The sequence below is a fragment of the Scomber scombrus genome, chromosome 12 (genome assembly GCF_963691925.1).
Source record: "Scomber scombrus chromosome 12, fScoSco1.1, whole genome shotgun sequence".
Lineage (NCBI taxonomy): Eukaryota > Metazoa > Chordata > Actinopteri > Scombriformes > Scombridae > Scomber > Scomber scombrus.
Genome location: NC_084981.1, coordinates 7,236,981 through 7,256,480, shown reverse-complemented (window position 1 = coordinate 7,256,480; position 19,500 = coordinate 7,236,981). Strand labels below are relative to the sequence as shown.

The window sequence follows — 19,500 nt, the reverse complement described above, 5'->3', positions numbered from 1 at the left end:
TTGCGGTGCCTTTTTCAAGCAGTAACTCTGGAGTTTCCAAGGTTTAACGGTCTTCCTAAATGAGAAGACAGTGTTGTGTGTTCCACTTACAGATCATGTGCCGGCCACATGGACGCCGCGATGACATCACCCCAGGGCGACGCGACAAACACCACGCTAAAAGGGCTTCATTCACAACTGCTGTTTAACTGGTGCTAAATAACGCCTGTGTGAGTTAAATAGAGGGTGTCTCAGCGACTGTAAGCTGTCCACAAACAGACACAACCCCGCATTCAATTTTAAGTGTAAGACTTTGCAAAGCATTATATATGGCTCGTTATTACAGTCGTGCATCGTGAAATATAACAGCGGGGAGAAAGCGGATTAAGGAAAATGATCTACCCAGGCCAAATTTACCGAGGAGGAGGAGTGGGAATTTGTGGTGTTTGCAGAAGGATCTGCTGCTTGGTAGCTTGGACAAGGCAGGATTATTGTAAAAGTACTAGGCAGGCTTGTGAGGACATGCATTCACCCCTTTTCCTACACACACACACACACACACACACACACACACACACACACACACACACACACACACACACACACACACACACACACACACACACACACACACACACACACACACATACATACAAGCACCCATCCCCCAACAGTTATCTTCTTTCCCCTGCTTTTGCAATACACTGTACACAGAGACACACACCTCTATTTTTCCCCAACCTCTTTCGGGGGGGAACTACATAGAATTGAGTGACATCACCTCTGAGCTGCACTGGTTACCAAGGTGATGAGATTTTTTTATATACAAGAATAGAACTGGGGGAAAAAAAGGGCTTCGCAAGGCAGAGGTTTGCCATGTCCTTGACTTCAGGGCATCAGGTTAAAACCTTCACACCATGTCTCATGTCTGTGCATTTAAAATCACAACAATTCCCGGTAAGGAGATCTGTTTTGGCTGCAACTACCGGTCCATTAGCCTATTTGTAAATGCCCTCCACATGTGGTGCAGTGCTGCAGCATTCTGCGGTAATTAGTTCATTCACAGTGTCGCCTCAGCCTGCTGCAGCTTTCAAAAATAAAGGACTGTGCATATGATGAGTAAAATAAGACAGTAAAGATACAGAGAGCAGGAGCTGCAGTTTGGGAAAATAATGGTTGTGGGAGTATTCTCCGTGTGTGATAGACAGATAAGGATAAGAGGCTCAGAAGAGACAGAAAGAGTCCAATCAAGTGTCTCCGGGCTGCTGGCTGAATTTACAGAATAGCTCTTATCAGATGTGGGTAGTTGCAAAGTCAGACAGGGTGAGGCACAGACACACACACACACACACACACACACACACACACACACACACACACACACACACACACACACACACACAGACACTTCCTGTACATATGAAGGACTGTTTTATAGAGGAGGGAAAGCCAGACATCCCATGAGGCATCTGCCATTCTCCACACAGAGCAGGCTTGTTGCGAGAGCGGAGCTTGTGATCAGTCATCACCACAGCTCCAGCAAGGCACAGGAAGCACGGAGAATCCTCAAACACCACAGAGCTGCTTAAAAAAATCTGAGCCCTGGAGAGGAGAGAGGACAGACATGCACAGGTGCTGGTAGAGAGAGAGAGAGAGAGAGAGAGAGAGAGAGAGAGAGAGAGAGAGAGAGAGAGAGAGAGAGAGAGAGAGAGAGAGAGAGAGAGAGAGAGAGAGAGAGAGAGAGAGGGAGAACAGAGAGAGAGAGAGGAAGAAGAGGGGGAGCGCGGGAGGTGTAGGAGGAGACTTGACTGCTTCAGAGGGGAAGAGGAGCCGGAGAGCAATTCCAAAACAGCTGTCCGGCAGACGTCCCAGTCGACAGAAGTGCAGCCCCAAGGCAGAGACAGGAGGCAGGGCAGTGTCAACAAGCCACAGGAGCAGCACAGCAGCCACTGAACACACACATCAACCTGGGTCAGCGATCAGGAGAGCCACCAGAGGAAGGATCAAGATCTCCCCATCGATATATATCTGAGGTGAGCGAGAGCAGGAACATGTTTTATATCACACTCTGCTGGTACAGTCATCTGAATGAGAGGCAGGGACAATGGTGCTGCAGTGTTAAGTGTTGAGGATATTTTTCATCAGTCTTGGTGGAACGTCTGTAGCAGAGATTTCTCAGTAACAGTGAAACGTGTGAAGGCGTGCATGCGTGGTAAGTTAAGCTCGTACAAGAGCGTCTGTGCACCAGACTGTCTCCCATACATGTAACACAAGAGCTGAACTGTTAAGAGCAACATGATACGCTCCCGGCTTTCCAAGAGAGAAATTTTAGTCCGTCTACACACTTAAAGCATGCTCCTCTGAAACGCAGAGCCGACTTTGCCTTTATCTCTCAAGGGGAGCATATTTCGGAGTAGGGTTTTTTTTATGGGTGACCCCGGGGGGGAAAGGACTTTTTTTTTTCTTTTTCTTGCCTGTATGTGTTGACATTCCCTTCATGTTTCGTACGCTTTGATTTGGTTTCCTGCTCATCTCTGCCAAGGATAACTCTGGCAAGTGCTGGCCATGCTTGCGGGTGGCACAAGGGGAGCGAGAAAGAAAGACAGAACAAATACTCCACCCTGCTATTCGACAGAGTCCCGGCATAGCCACCAGGCCCCTCGAGAGTAAGGCCTTTGCCTGTAATTGAGGTTTGTTTTTTTTATGTAACAAACAGCTCAATCTATTCTGTAAGGCTACCATTACCCTCTGTGGTATGTAGATTTTTTCTTTTTATAAAAGCCCCAAAGAGAGGGTCTTTCTGCTATTAAAAGATGTGACACAAGTCAAGGCCACAGTTAGATGTTAGAGCGGTTGCCTTGTAGGTGCCATTATGTCCCACAGTAGGCAGATTAGAAGTTTGTCTCCCACGCGCTGATGATGTTACACTGACCGCTAGTACTAGAGAAATGCAGAATACCATGCTATTTTTCAACAGCTCTGATGTGAAATGTCAGCGCAGTAATCCCGTCACGAGAGGAATATTTAGGGGATGCATGGTTTCTATTTTAAAGAATGAGGAAGTGATGTACAGGTCATATTTTGAACAGCTGTTCCTCTGAGTCGCACTCTGACAATCCTTCATCATCAGCTTTGGCGCAGTTTGGCCTACGATGAGCTTCAAAGCATCGTCAAGCTGCAACATTTGTTTAGACTACAGCAGGGTTAAACTGCCACTAAGAATATACTGACCCACTTGTATCACACGTGACATTAAGGTGCCCAGAAATACCCAGACAAACCACAAGCCATGCGCTTAATTACCAGATACCAACCCGCTCATTTATCTGCCCTCACGCTCAAACTTTCATCACCTCGCTCCTTCTGCTGCCCCCTTACTAATAACTAGCCCTCTCAACACGAAGGGATGAGGCAAAGCTCCATTTTTAAAGAGGTTGGAGTGGCTCCATATCACTTCATGCCCAGACAGATAACTGCTGCTGACCCAATGACACAGTGGTTTTATCTTGCAGTCCTCATTGTGACTGGATGGCTGCTCAGGCAAGCAAAAGGAAGGTGCCATCAGATCCCCACTTCCCCTGAGGTGTAAATGAAATCTGTGACAGCGTTCTGCAAGGGTGCTGCTGTCAGGTTCGGACCGGTCGACACGTAACATGACACCTCTTTTTTTGGAGCAGCTCCAAAAGAAACTGCTCCAAAAAGATGCAAGTGATTTTAAAGGAAGGTGCCATCAGATTCCCCATTTCTCCCGAGATGAAAATGAAATCTGGGACAGCATCCTGCAGCGGTGGTACTGTCGGGTTCGGCCTAGTCAACACGTGACCGCCTCTTTTTGGAGCAGCTCCTAAAGGAGGGCTAAAATCTAGGCTTCGCTTTGAGCTATACCAGAATACACCTGCTCAACTAATAACAGCCTTCAGAGACACAAATGGATTCATTGGGTCAATAGGCCATAAGGGTCCATCCTGGGATATCCTGAGCTGTTGTCCTTGATTCATTTCCTCTTGGGTCAAAACCCAAGCTCAACTAAATTTGCTATGACTCATGAGATTCTCCTAGTTTACATAATCAATGCTAATTTACTTAATCTTTCATTGATCTAACCCACATTCTGGTTATGCAGTGGACCTGTGGCGGCCGAGACCGAAATGAGCATATTGTTTTCCTCATACTTTGCTGGTGGCCTCTGGAATTCCTCTCATGTTTGCCATATGAGCCAAACTGAGCCACCAGCAGGATGTCTGACGTGAAGGTCAGACCGGCAGGCTTTCACTGCACCAGCTGACTTCTCACGGGCCATAAGTATTGACCTTGGGTAGGATGCACAGCAGATGCCCCCACCCCCAAGTGAGCTGCAAGAGTTGGGTTGCTCTTCTGCGAGAGGATTTCCTTTAAGTTCTGTCTATACTATTGATCCCAACCAGCATTATCACCTATAATTAATGCCCAGTCTGCGTGTTTTTCATGCCACTGGAGAGCAGAGGGTCCACACAGGCCAGGCAGTTGTTATATTTTCATCAGTGCAGACCGATAATCAATAGGTACCGTATGTTTGATAGCAAGTGTTGCAGCCAGCAGTGACCTTCTATTCTTGGAAGAGCGCTGCAGAAGTTAACACAGATATAGATGCGTGCACCCACAGGAAACAGCTTTTGGCTTGGTGGAGCATTTGTTTCACTTCCTATCCAAGCCCAATTTCCCACTGCAATGAGCATCAGCTGTCAAGGTCAGAAAGGATTGAGGAGCGGCGAAAGGGAGAGATGCTTTAAAAAAAAAAAGAAAGAAAAAAGAAGTGGGACAATGAGAAGGGAGAAAAAAAAGAGGAAAGCTTGAGCTAAACAAGTGGAGGATTCTGCTCTGCCCCCCCCCCCTCCTCCTCCTCCTTCATCAAACACTGCAGCATTCCTCCTTGCCCTCCCCCTTCTTTTTTTTTCTCTCCGTCACTATTAACAAACAAACACGCTCTCCTTCGCACACATGCCGTGCATTCAAAACTGCTATCTCTCACGAGCGCAGCCAGGCACCTCTCGCAAGCACTTGAACACACAGGCACCCTTGGAGAGCGGTGTTGCCATTCACCACACTCACACATGTTCTGCATCCCTCAGTGTTTTGTCATGTCTATATATAGCTCCAAAGCGCTCGCCGGGTGACAGGCTTATTTGTGTCATAATGGCATTCCCCCCCCAAAGTGAGAAGATTTCACCCTGTACCTCATATCCACACTTTATCGACGTTTTAGCTCTTATTAGGCTGATACTGATGGTGAAAAGGATGTCGAAAATGGATGTCAGCGCGGCGGATTCCAGCCTGCTATTTGGATCCAAATACGCAGCAAGTGTCTGTCTCTATGGCTCCACACTAATGTGCCTGCTGAATAAACATAGCCTACTTAAAGTGTCTCTGATAAGGCTGATGCAGTGTGTCTCTATGGGGTCTGTTGCAGCAAGAATGTGGATGTTTTCTCAGTCAAATCTTTTTTTTTTGATGGGGGGGGACTTGACCGCCCAGGCACTTTTTTGTAGCGGTGCACTCTGTCAGACGGTCACTGCTGACAGACCTCTCATAAGTAAATATGTCTATAAATGGGCAAGCTCTCTCTTCACTTGTGCTCCCTCCCGCCCCCCCATCACACACACACACACACACACACACACACACACACACACACACACACACACACACACACACTGTCAACTCCCTTCCTCCACGGAGTGTTTTTCTCTTTCTCCTTGGTTGCTATGTCGGTCAAACGGAGTCTCTCCACTTTTTACAGAGTTCATCCTACACTAAGCTGGCTGCCAAGGCGGTGACATTTTCGGTTGGGTTTGTAATGGAAAAGCTCTGAGAAGGCAACATACAATCAGGCACCTTTAATCAAATCCAATACCACTTAATGATGTTAACCCATTCCGAGGTATCGAGGAATCTATTTGGTATCTCAGCCGTTATTAAACCCGAAGTCGATCCTCTGTCCATCAACGCCAAATCAACTACCAAACTGCATCACCTTCTTTCTCAAGATTCACTTGCTCTGTAATCCCTCTCTATCTCTCTCGCACAATCCCCCTAAACCCCTTAAACCCCTTTCCTCCCCTCTTTCTCTCCTCTGGTCCATCTCTGTCTATCTCTGTGCGTGTCTGAGCAGTAGCTCATTCCTAAAACAGGCTGCCCTGCTCTGATCCTACTAAAGTCCCCCTTTGCTTCTCTTCTCCCAATCTGCGGTCCAGCTGTTCCACATTAGCACATCCAAAGTTGTGGAGGCCAAAGGAGGCTCATGTGTGGAAATGTGAATAGAGCAGCAAAAAAACCTTAGACCCAGGCCTCATCCACCTCTGCTCTGGCTTCTTAACTCACCAGATGCAAGAAGAGAATGATTTTTTTTTTTCTTGCAGGATTCAGAGTTTATTTCTTGGACTTGTTGTTGGTGTTCAGATTTATTTTACTCTATAGTAGGTCAGGAGGTCTGTATCAGCAGCACTCATCAAAAGAACTTTTATCAGTGTTGTCGGTCATGTTTTAGAAGAAATGCTGACCTATTCTCTATTTGTCTCTTATTCCAGGAAATTGGAAGTGACCTTTCTACACTGCCAGACATCACCGGCCGAGCTTGGAATCCCATTTCCTGATCGATGCCACAATTCGTGAAATTATATTTGGAGTCCTGTCTGACCAGTGTGTTACTGAGAATGTAACTCGAGCCTCTCCCCTGGGGAACTGTAACGTCCAGAACTTATAGAACCCTTCCGACTCTTCTGTCCTGTATATTTGAGTTCTCCTCTGCAGTTACAGCCATGCCAGCAAAAGCACCCATATACCTGAAACCCACCAATAATAAGAAGGGGAAAAAATGTCGCCTGAGAGATATGTTGTCCCCAGACATGATCAGTCCACCGCTCGGGGATTTTCGCCACACCATTCACATCGGCAGAGGTGGGGGGAGAGATGCATTTGGAGACATGTCCTTCCTCCAGGGGAATTATGAGCTCCTACCAGGGAAGGCAGACGTCCACCCTCAGTATGGCATCCAAAGTGAGTTTATGCGAGCAAACAGCACCGGTGATGCTTCCTTTGCCGAGACCCCATCTCCTGTGCTCAAGAACGCCATCTCCCTCCCGACCATTGGTGGCTGCCAGGCGCTTACACTCCCCTCGATCTCCTCCACTGTGTTCTCCATGCCCCCGGAGTCCTTGGGGGACATAGTGGGGCCTACACCTCCAATGAAATCTGACAGTGATGAGGAGGTTGAGATCCTGCAGATGGATGCTTTGTTGCGCTCAATGGACATCTTCAGCAGCGAGCCTTTGTCTCCCTCCACAGATATCCAGTCGAAGCCGGACGTCCTCCTGGATCTGGTGGACAACACAGATAAGCCAACCTCTAAGGCAGTTGCCAAGGCTAACAAAATAAACAAAAGTGAAACTCGGTTTGACAAGCCATCATCCTTTTACATCAACGGTCACAGCAACAGCATCTACAAACCTAACGGAAGCCTGAACAGCAACACAAGCACCGAGAGCTTTGACAGCTTTAACGGTAAAGAGGACTTCAAGACCAAGATCTGCAATGGCAGCGGAGGTCTCAATGGCAATGGCAACTGCAATGGCTATGGACACTTTAACAATGACATTACCATGGGCTTTGAACAGGAGCTCTCCAAGTGCAATGGAGAGTGGGTGGACAGAGACAGTGGGGTGGAGGAAGGCCGCATCTGTGATTTTGAGTTTGAGTTTTCCAAAGAGAAGAGCACATCGCAGGATTCCCTCGCCCAGATCACGGGGTCATTCCTCTCCCTCGAACTCGATCTGGGCCCATCCATCCTGGACGATGTGCTCAACATAATGGATAAACCTGCAGCGAAGAGCAGGCCTTGAGCTGCAATGAGGCCCCGAGAGGAGAAAGGGAATTATTAAACTATAGCCATGAGGAGAGAAAGACTCAGAAAGCAATCAAAATGGTGTCTGGATATATCATTGTGATGAAAATGAGCTACAGTAGACAGAGCTGCTTATGTTTTTATTGTCAAAACATATAACTATTTCTAGCTTCTATGGAGTGTCGGTTCTTCTTTCTTTTTGTTTGCCATGCCAGCAGCATGTTCATGATGCATGTGCTATTGAGTTACAGCTAAAACACAGCCATTGTGCCTTTTGATTTTAAATTACTGTAAAATGCTACATGATAGATTTGTGTTCTTATATTGATTTCCACGCTATATACAAAATAACTTAACGAGTATTGAGGTCATTTGTTTTTTTCTACACAGTCGTGAGTCTCAGGCTCTCTTTGAACATATTGCGTTTTGTGACTATTAGCGTGTTTAACAAAGCACTATTTTGTTTGTCACATCATTCATTTGCTATTTCAAACAACAGAACTCTATGCAGATTTGTGTTTTTAAAATTGTAACACAAATAAATTCATTTTGTCCTATCCGGCCCCATTTCTTGCAGGGAATGTGTGCATGCGATGGATTCGAGAGTCCTTTCCAAAAACGATTAAACAAGTTGACTCAAGAGAGGCTGAGAATCAGAATAACACTGGAAAAAGAAGTAGCACGAGAGGGAAAAGGCTAACAAGGAAGATACTAACGGAAGAAAGAGCTACAGATTGACGGAAAGAAGGATAGAATGGATTTATTTTCTCGCCTCTGACATTCCTTACATTCTGCCTTCCTGCCCTGCAGTGGGAGCACCGGTGGGCCTTCATTTGCCCAACCAGGCGCCTGCTCCATTTGTTTGCGTGTGGACGGGACAGGCAGAGGAGGGGTCTTTGAAATTCCCTGCATTCCAGCCACAGAGCACAAGTGTCCAGGACCAGACATAAATCAGCTGTTTCAAGTGAGGAGGGAGAGCCTTGGTCTTAGAGCCACACTATCCATCAGTCCGACTGTATAGACAGATAGGGTTATAAACCACACGCTTACAGCCCACAGGCAAACTTTGTTCAGTGCTGCGTGATAGATGAGTCCTCTCCTTCTGTCTAGTTACAATAAAGAAATGTTGACCTAGCAGCATTGTACAAAACCTAAAAGAGCAGGACAGACGTTATTACCCTTCCATGCAGCCTCTTGAACTCAACCACCCCTCAGCGGTGGCTTTCTCAGCCGGATCCTGAGTCCCTTTGGACCTATCAATGTAGACACATGAGGGGAAAGTCATAACAAGACCCCATCAAGGCTTATGGCAGGCTTCTTCTTAACACCCATGTGCTACTCTGCGTTTGTAAGGAAAACCTTGATTGTGTTAGTAAGATAATTTCATATGCAAATAATTATACGGGTTCTATTGCACTTCTGTCATTGAGCAAGCCAATGTGGCAAACCTCTCCAAATCCCTGAAAGGCCTCAGAATGTCCATAAACAAACGCAAACAGACCAAGGCATCTAAAGCTGTTGTAAAACCAGTAGTGTTTTTCCATTGGCACTTTTGGCCATAACAAGACAAACCATGCTGCATCGATTTGTGTTTCTATTACCAATTAAAACACCAAGTCGTGCCGAGTCGCTCCCAACTTCAGAGTTGGGTCAAAGTAAGCCCAAACCGGGTCCAAGCAGGTTGCAGTTATGTCTTGCTGGCAGAGCCCATCGTTGCCAACCCGTGACGACCCCCCTTCTCTTCCTCAACCAAGTTTTGCGTTGCCAGACTCAACTCCAGTCTGTGCAGAAGACCAGAAAGACAGATGTTTTTTTTAAAGTTCTCTGTGTGTTCAGCTCTTAGTACTTTTGTAACTTCTAATTGAATCTTATGGGTTTGAAGTTTAGTTTCTCTGATGTGTCCCTGTTTTTACTTTCAGATATTTTATTATTTTATTTACTGTTTCCTGTTTGCTTTCAGCCATATAAGAGTTGTGTTACTGCTGATGAAAACCTATTTACTTCTTTTTATTTTTGCTTCATATTAAGTTTAATGGGGGATTTATATAAAGAATAATTTGTAGGAAAATAATTTACTCATGGAATAAGCCAACAGATGTTAGAGGAAACATGAACATTCCCCAACACAAGAAAATCCATGTCATGGCAAATGCCCCAGCCATGGAAAATCCCAACATTAGTGCTAAACACTTTGCATATGCTGAGCTGAAGTATACAACCTCCAAACGGGAGTAATGAAAACCTTTGCTGTCAAGGTAATTACTATTTTCATACCTGCAATGGTACATCATTGACTTGATGACAGCCTTCATTTTGACAGGCGTGGACCCCAAGCAAACTCCCTTTAGTTTACAAAAGACGCCGTGACCACAGAACTTTAGCATGTTGTGTAACATAGAAGAATTTCTGAAGGGATGCCAAAGACCTAGGACACAAAATACCAGGAAATACCAGTGTTTTGTGAAATCCAATACAAATACTCGACATATGTTAGACTCTGAAGACTCCCTCTATGTTCTCTGACTCTGAGTTCAGTGCTCCTCATAGATACAAAGTGAAGGGATTTATATTTGTTTGTTTGAAGGGCCAGTTGGCTTTGAGCCTTCATAGTTCTAGAGGTTTGTCCTATGTAAGATTGATGTGTCCATTATGCCAAAGACTAGATAACAAATCACTGCATCTGTATTGCGCAACTTGAACAATGTACTGGCTACTGGCAGATGCACAGTGTCTTGTCTCGTTTCTGGCTGTAGTCTCTTTTCTAATAGCCTGAGGGAAGAGGAGAAAATACCAGAGACGGTAGGTAGAAATAGTCCTGGTAGACTGTTTCTCATTACCACAGGGCCAAGGTGGAAGTTTGACCTGAAGAAACCCTGACTCCAACTGCCTCTGATATTCCAAGTAAACGCCACAAAGATGCCATAGAGCAACACAATCAGGCAATTTATTGTGCAACACCCACAGTCTCACAAGCAGCACAATGATCCACTTGTTTTTACAGTCACAGCTTAACTTAGCCTTTCCGTATTTGCTTGATTTTTTTAGGAGGAGAAATAATTTACTTGAAAATTTAACATTTTTCTTTAGAAAATCCTTGATCACGTATTTTGTGTAGCTAAACTAGTGTTGTTGAAAACAGGGGAGAGATTGCCAAACTGGTGCATCAGTTGAGAGAGGGAGGAGACAAGGGTGTTGCCACTACCTGCTGCCTTGTAATTTCCCAACTTGTTGCCTTCTTGACAAAACAGAAAAAAACCTAATTACAAAATTCTCTCTCTTGGACTTTTATGATGTGGTTAAGTGCAGTGGTGCCAAGGGGGAAAAGAACATACCCCAACCTTTTAAGCATGTTCACATGTTTTGGGTTATGCTAAACAGGAAATACATGTTTGATGCATTTTGTGAGGAAATTCTGTCATAAAAAATATTAGAAAAGCAAGACAAAAAGGCTACTTTTTCAAAACATTTGCCTTTTGGTTACAAATAAATCATTGGAGCATTTCATGACTGTTCCTCCAGCAGATCGGTGATCCGGGGGATCCAGCTTTTCAGTTTCCTGGGCTAAGGTGAAGCTGTCAGTTCACAGATGAATAAGCTTTGGCCCAGAGGCTACTGGTGCCAAAGAAAGCACAGCTCAGACCCAGCAAAATTTTCCACCCAAGCTCCACAACAGAGCAGCATAATGTGCACACTGTCTTTCACGTAGAGGTGTTGGTGAAGGAGCCCCTCATAGCCGGACTTGAGTTGTGTAAGGCAGATGAGAGGGGAAATTTTAATAAGATGTTTCCCTGCTCACTGGCCCTAGATGGAGACAGCAGAGACTTGAGCTGCAGGATAAAGATCCTCTTGTATTCACCTGCTGTAAATGTTCTACCACACAAATTGAGCCCTAAACCCAGATAGAGTACTTTCCCTACAGCAAAAAAACATTGGCAGAAGGAAATATCTGAGGTATGAGCACAGCTTTTCTCAGAAATATTATTGTTAAATATTTCCTCTGCTTGCTGGAGCGATATCATTCATTGTTGATACATACTGTGCGTGGTCCAAAATTGAATGCCATGTCTATGATAATCGGGGCCTGAGTAGTAGAAGTTTCTTGGAAACATTTACTTTGGGATGCTGAGCATGGAGCTTGGACTCAAGTGTTCTTCAGATCTGCTGATTTAGCAGCATAGGGCCGCAGCTCCCTTTCAAAAGACAACAACAGCAGAGTGTAGAGAGAGCTTATTCTCAGGGGTGAATAAAATGAGCTTGAGTAGGGGTTGATGCAGTGCAGATACGAGCGAGCTCACATGCAGTTTGGTCTGGCAGGCAATGGATATGTTAGGTTCACTGCACTGTTGACTGTTGTTTGGCTGACAGTAACCATAGCGAGTCCAGTTTGTATCTGCTGCACGTGAGAGCTGCACTGAAAGGAGGGCAGAGAGGGGGCAACAGTTAAACAGAGCAGTGTCACCTCAGAGGCACCAGAATACCTCCATGACAAAACCCAGGCACATTTAATCGTGGTGCCATGCTATGTACAGCAAAACAAGAGCTACTGTACAAAGGCGTGGGCAATATGGCAAAAATATCGTATATCAATAAAGATCCTTGAGACTATATTGTAAGTTATTGAATAGTACTCAATATTCAAAAAACGTTATTGTCTATCCAACAATAGAAATGTGGGGTCATAAACAACATAAACATACACCCATTAAAGATTCACATATTACCTTAAAACACAATTCCATAAATAAATAAATAATGAGTCTATTTGGCCTTGTTTAAAATGGATATTGCAGTGTGAAACCAAACTGACAGTAAAACCAAACTGATTTCACAGCTTAAAAGCAAACAGTTGATGTTGTGTAGAAGCCTAATTTCTGATTGTGTACCGTTCAAAAAAGGCACCAGCTAATACAGTCAGCCCAGGTGGGCTTAACATGTAGGGCCCACAAAATGTGCCCAGTTCAAGCCCACATATCCCGCTTTTAACCCATGTGGGGCCCACATGGACATACTGGCTGGATAATTGCTGTCTTGAGTGGAGAACAATATCTTTTAGTTTACAGAGTATGCAGTATGCTAATTTCCATACCAGCAAGGTACAGAAATACACAGAATTTTCCCCTTTTTTAAAAACATATTTTAAATGTCATTATAAACTGTGCTTTTTTAATTTTAATTTTTTTTTAAAAATATTTAGTTCATTATTGGCCTCCAAGCAGCAGTCCACAAACCAATAGGTGACGTCACGGATGTTACGTCCATTTCTTATATATAGTCTATGAGTACACCAGAGCTGAAATCATGTTAGTTTGCAGCATGGCAGAAGTTAATGCTACCAGTTAGCAGACGGGCTAACCGCTAAATGGTGGCATTTAAAGGTAAATGTCAAGACATAAATTCCCCAGTTAGTGGAGTTTGTCCCCACCTATTCCATTAGTAGATCAAAGCAGAGCTAAAGGAACAGCAAGTATTAAACTGCATTCATCAGAGTGAAACACCACTTGAAATGAATGCTGTGTGTGTCTCCTGGATGTGAAAAGAGGCAACTGTTTGCCAACACATTAGTCATATTAAGCCAACTTAATGAGGTGATTTTATTCCATTTTATTTTTGTGCTTTTAACTTCTTGTGTTGTCCAAAGTGTCAAAAAAAAAAAAAAAACAGATTAAAAAGTTATTGCAGTGTTACAAAAATATTCATTATTCATTCTTATGTAGGCTACAGTTTAAAAATTGGTGTAATTTGTAATTGAAAAAATGTATACATTTTCAATACAAAGTAAAGAAGTCAAACCGTTTTGATACAGACAGTTCACTGTACAAAGCGACCCTGATAAAGGTTACAAGCTGAAACAAATTGGTAAAGACCCCGACTCTCTAGTGACCTGCTGCCGCCGCTTGAGATGCATGGGGTTCTCCAACGCACAAGCACTGCTGATGCATCCTGTGTGTCCCAGCCCTTACTTTGTCTGGTATGTCCAGTCACTTATGGTGACTAATGTAAGCTACCTTAAAATAGATATTGTTGTAAATTACATGATTGACTTAGTTTGTTGGCTCATTGACACTTTTCTACTTGTGCTACTGTTTTACAATATGTTTTAGCAATTTCCTTTACCATATTATTATTGTTTGGCAAATTTGCATAGTTCACAAAACTAAAGGAAATCTACCTTTTGAAAAAATGGTCATGTCTGATACCAAAACTGTAATGTATTGTCCCCCTAACTCAGATACACTGGTGTTTGATTATGTCCTGCAATTCGAAGCCCATCGTCAGATATAGCATATTTTTCTACATAGCCTCCAGATTCTGCACATTACTGTGTTGCACATACAGTTCATAGGCCTACAGCTTGTAAACAGTGACATTCACTGTCCTCCTGTCAGCTTTATGATAAATACTGCAAGGGTTCTCTGAGACATCAGGGTGAGCACGAAGTCAGCTTAATCGGCTTAATTTACAACAACCCCCACACTCCAAACAATGCATGAATAATTCATATTTATTCATTTTGATTCCAGTTCAGGAAGAATGGGTCTGTGACTGAGCCCAGTAGGATGGGACCGTAATGTATGTATGCTCTTTGTCCTTCTAAGGCAGTGCAAGGGAATGAAACCAAAGGCTGTGATCATGTGAGTCTTTTTAAGATCACCCTTGTCTATTTTTTGTCACTTTTCAAATGGCATACCCCCAACCCAGGGCAGCAACTGCCCATATGGGTGCTCTCCTCTGGTGCTCTATATTCACCCATAGGAGGTATTTATACATTAGCTCTTCATTACATTTCCTCCAAACAACCCTCTGGGAATTCCTTCAATGCCATGCTGAGGGTGTCTCCCCTTATAGATGTAGTTGACATCACTTGCCATCTTCTCCTCTCACAGATCAACAACATCTCTGTCTCCCTAATGAAATGCTTGTACCCAATCACCTTTTGAGATACATTAATGAGGTCAGGTCGTTGAGTTGCACTGGGAGTGGTGTTTATTGGTGGATACATGTGACTCCTATGAATAGGTTAAAGGTTGTTCATAAGATTTAAATGTAAAATAGTATTTATTTTAGTACTATGTAGTGTATATGTGATTTTTCAGTGTTAGCACTTTTAATATATAGTATAGTCTAGTATATGCACATGAACCAATATCTATTGTTAATACTGTCTTCATTGCAACATTAAATGAACAGTTCAGTAGTACATTTCACTTTATTTCCACTATCATCGTAAGTTCATTCTAATTCTTCCTAATTCTTAGTTATGTAGTGTTACGAATTTGGAAGTTTTCAAAAACAACTGAAACCAGTTACACGTAATGTCTATAGCTTACAAGTGTATTAATGTTAATATTGGATTGGATTTAGATAACTGTTATTCATTTCAACAAATAGAAGATATTATTGATGTCAGAAACTCCATTCCTGTCCTACAAATAATTACAACTCAGAGGATGACATGAACCGTTTTTAAATCTGAGCGCAGTACAGAGCTGGATCTGTACTCTACTGTAATCTACTCAAGTTGCTAAACTGATAATGGAAGCTGCATGCAACTGTGCATTAGTCACGCTGCTCATCTCTATTTTTACGTGGCTGGTCTATTTTTTTGTCTTTATACACAGCTAGGCAGCCCTCCAATAGGTGAAAACTACATAGAACTAGGTAAAAAACTGTTTAAACTGTATCTAAATCAAATTAATATGATCCTGTAGTTAGAACAATCTAGTCAAATAATTAATTTCAATTTAATATACAACCATACTTCCAAACCCTTCATAACCAACTTAATTATCATTAGGCAAAACTCAATATGCATGTTGCGTCACGTAAAGTTAGCTCATAGACTGTATAGCCTAGCATAAAGGTTGGATACAGGAGGAAACAGCTTGCTCTCTCAAAACTTCCAAAATTACATATTGAAGACAATTTCTGGTCAGAGTTACATGTTGAAAAGTAACAAAAAAGAACTTACCTATCTGCCCGGAACTAATGTGTGGCATTTTCGGCGATATGTGGATGACTACCTACTGTTGGTGAGTACCGTTTCAGTGTAGGGCTCTGCACAGGGCTGATGTTAGCACAGCTTGCTACTTCACTGGGACAAGACTCCAAGAAATCACTCCACCAAATTGTTTCTTATTGTAATTCTGTGTATACTTTAAAAAACAAGATAATGTGTTAATTAGTGAATTTGCTGTTGGTGTATGTTTGAACTTTGAATGGGAAGGTGATTCTGCCTGCCTCTAGTCTTTCACATCAGCTAAACTAATTGCTTCCCAGCTCAGACATTAGAGTAGTATCAACTTATCATCTAATTATTGGAAGAGAAGCAAATAGACACATTTACCAGAATGTCATTTTATAAAAGTCGTATCTTCCAGAAAGGTTGCTCCACAGATAATTAGCAGTGAACTGACTGTTGATTCATGAGCTGTTCATATGGGCTGTTACACCCTGATGAGCATTATTTAGTGCTTATAGCCCTCTGAAGGCCTTTGTAAAGCCTACAGCTCTGAAATAGCAAAATGATACACATCGCCAGAAAAATATCTTGGCTCCAGTAAGTCAGCCTCCTGTTCTTTTTCAGTGGAACTGCTCCTGGTCATGTCTCTTGATAACATGCTGAATTCTTGGCTGTCTTATTTCTTCAAGAGGGATGACTCAATACTGAACTGTCCAAGACTATGCAGTAGTTAGTTACAGTACATTTTTAATGTGGGTTTTGAATGTCTTTCCTTACTGAGGCCAGGAATCTGCTCATATTTTATTTAATCAGTGTCTGAATGTTATAACAGGGGATTTGTTCTTCTACCTGTATGGCATTACACAGCTGTAGAAAGTGAAGTGCATGACAGCACAGAGGACTCGGGTCAGAGGACTACATTCTTGCTGTTATGGTCTACTGCTTTCAGGATTCTGCCTTTTAAGGTAAGACCCCACTCTGTTTCTGCTTATCCCCATGCAAGCTTGATCCCTCTGTCTCCCTGGGGTTCACTGGGTGCCCAAGAGTGTCCTTTTATAAGTTGTCACCAGCCAGTCATGCGATCACATCTGCAGGAAATTTCCGAGCAGGTTCCTTCTCTACAGCCCTAAAAAGAAACAGCAGCTGGCTGCCATTCATTTTATGCTTTGTTTGGAGGAGCTTTTACACATCAGGTTTGCACAGTTGAGTTACGGCCGGGCAGTAAAATGGAACAACACACAGCATGGAGAGAGCTGGAGAAAGCAACACACAAGATCTCCAAACTTCCAATTTTAGGAAAAAAAGGGAAGTGTTATGAACGAGTGCTGATGATATTCTCATTGTGCTGTGACCTCTGTCTCGCTCTCAAGAGCTGCATTGTGCTTTCACCTGAAACACACCAAGCTGTGTCTGCGAAATTCATCTCATTTCCATTTGACACCATGGGGAGTAAAGCAATAAAACAGCTTATACTTCAGCCTCTTTCACTGGATTGTCAATCACTGTGAGGACTGAGGAGCCCTGGCTCTCTTCATAACCCCTGTCAACATTAAGAATGTCTTGGCCGGAGTCTTGGTATGCATTCAGGACAAACATTAAATGACTACTAAGAGTTTTAACATTGAACAATACAATAAGAGTCAGTGTCTGGACTCAGACATCTCAATGGATGATTCAATAACTCAAAGCAGAGACATATTTTATATTTCTCTAGAAAATACATACCTTAAAAATGTCTTCCCTTCCTGAGAGGCTTATGATTAATGTTATCAATTTTTTAACTGAGGCTGGCAGGGGTAAGACAGTAACTCAAGTGAGCCATCTATAGGCAAGTTGTACCATAGCACTGAATTGCACAGTATAATATTATTTTGAAAGTTTACTTTCCCAGCAATATAGCACAGGTTTGCTTTGCTGCTGATGGCAAGACTTCTTTGTTGCACAACAACCCCATTAATCCCTCACGCCAACTATAACTGACGTTTCCCAGGGATCACAGGTCACAGGGTCTTCTTCTTGTGAGAGGGGAAAATACCAGCAAAGAAGTCTCCCAGATGCAAACTTTGTTTTTCGGCTGTCAGCGGTTTGAGGCACATAGCATTTATGTAAGAGTTAATGACCTCTGAGTGCTCATGGCCTTCAGGAACTGCTGTCCAGATTTTGAAAAATGTCCATATGTGAAATTGATGAATTATTGATAGTTAATCAGAATAAGAGAGCCCACCCACATGAGAAGGGGTAGTTATAGAAGTACTGCTAATGCCAAAAAAAAAAAGTAGTAATGCATCAATGGTCACAAAACTGGAAACACATAAATTCAAGGTACAACCAAACAGGTAGCTTCTGTTTTTGGAAGCAGAAATTAGCCTTAGTGTTATCACAGTTAACCATAAACTGTAAATGCACAGTCCTAACCAGGCTAGCAGCTAGTGTTAGGTTGAGCTCTACGCTCTAATCCAAATATAGTCCTTTCTGGTTCCAAAGATGGCCTTGATCTAATCACTAAACTCAAGGCTTCAAAACAGCAGTCCACAAACCAATGGGTGACGCCACAGTGAGTAAGTCCATATTTTTTTTTACAGTGTATGAGTTCAACAAGGACACTGTTCACACAGAGACACTGTTAGACACTGAGGTTGTGGAAAAAACACATTTTTATTGAGTTTATTATATTAAATATTGCTTGAGAAGTTGGGAGGGCGTTATTAATCTTGACACTTTATTCACCCTGTTTGGCACTATTTAAAAGTAATTAACATAAGCATTTAAGATGAAGGTTTTAAAGCTTATGTGTCCCAGTGATTTAGTGGTCTAAGATGCAAATCATGTGACTGCAACATCTCTGATTCAATAGACCTGTTTAATGGTAGACTTGTCAAAGCAGAAAAAGTACAGGTGGAATTAATAACATTAATGAGCCCGTTCCAGGGCTCTGGTTATTGTGCATGCTTCACTCACTGACATATTTACTAATACACTTAATGGGATGGGGCCGTTGTTAATGTTATTATTTACACCTGTGCTTTTCCTGTTTTGACTATGTCTGCTGTGAAAATGGTCTATTCTGGCTTTGGATTTTTGTTATGCATCATCCCTTAAGCTCTTTGCTCCACATTTGCTTACAATCTCTACTGTCATATGTCAAAATTCAGGCAAAAACTCCCCCCAAAAATGATGCAGAGTGGATCCAGTAATGGTTAGGAATGTATACTTGTTATGAGAGAAAGGAAAATACTCTTTATCCCTATTGTAAATTAGTGGATTACCTCAATTACATGAATCATTTAGGCCTTAGCTGCTTCAGTTTTGTAGTCTTGGTATTGTACATGTAAGTTCATTGTCATACCGTATTAGGACACGTGACTAAAACTCAGCCATCATTACTGTTTTAGTAACACCTGCAGTTACTGTACATCTACTTCACTCATTTATTTAATGATCAAGCTGCTTTAAGTTTTTCTCTGTGCCATTTTCCCCCTTCTCTGTCTCCTTTAATACTTCACAGTGCTTTCAGTGATATCAGGATGAGAGAATGGTAAGCAGCACCCCCTACTGTTATCACATGGTGTGTCCAGACCATCTAACCTCATCATTAACAATCTGAAGGCAGACTCATTTAACAAAAGCCCAGAGATTTAACAATCATAGCTCTAACTTTATTAAGAGGATTTTACCTTTTTACGGC

At 42.8% G+C, this 19,500-nt stretch overlaps 1 protein-coding gene across 1 annotated transcript; it reads left to right on the top strand.

Moving 5' to 3' along the window:
- The first annotated feature begins 1,889 nt into the window (after nucleotides 1–1,889).
- Nucleotides 1,890–8,403, top strand: cdc42ep3 (CDC42 effector protein (Rho GTPase binding) 3). The gene is made up of 2 exons (XM_062430660.1): nucleotides 1,890–2,012; nucleotides 6,543–8,403. The coding sequence occupies exon 2, from the start codon at nucleotides 6,774–6,776 to the stop codon at nucleotides 7,851–7,853; it is 1,080 nt and encodes a 359-aa protein (XP_062286644.1). The 5' UTR covers nucleotides 1,890–2,012; nucleotides 6,543–6,773; the 3' UTR covers nucleotides 7,854–8,403.
- The last annotated feature ends 11,097 nt before the right edge of the window (nucleotides 8,404–19,500 follow it).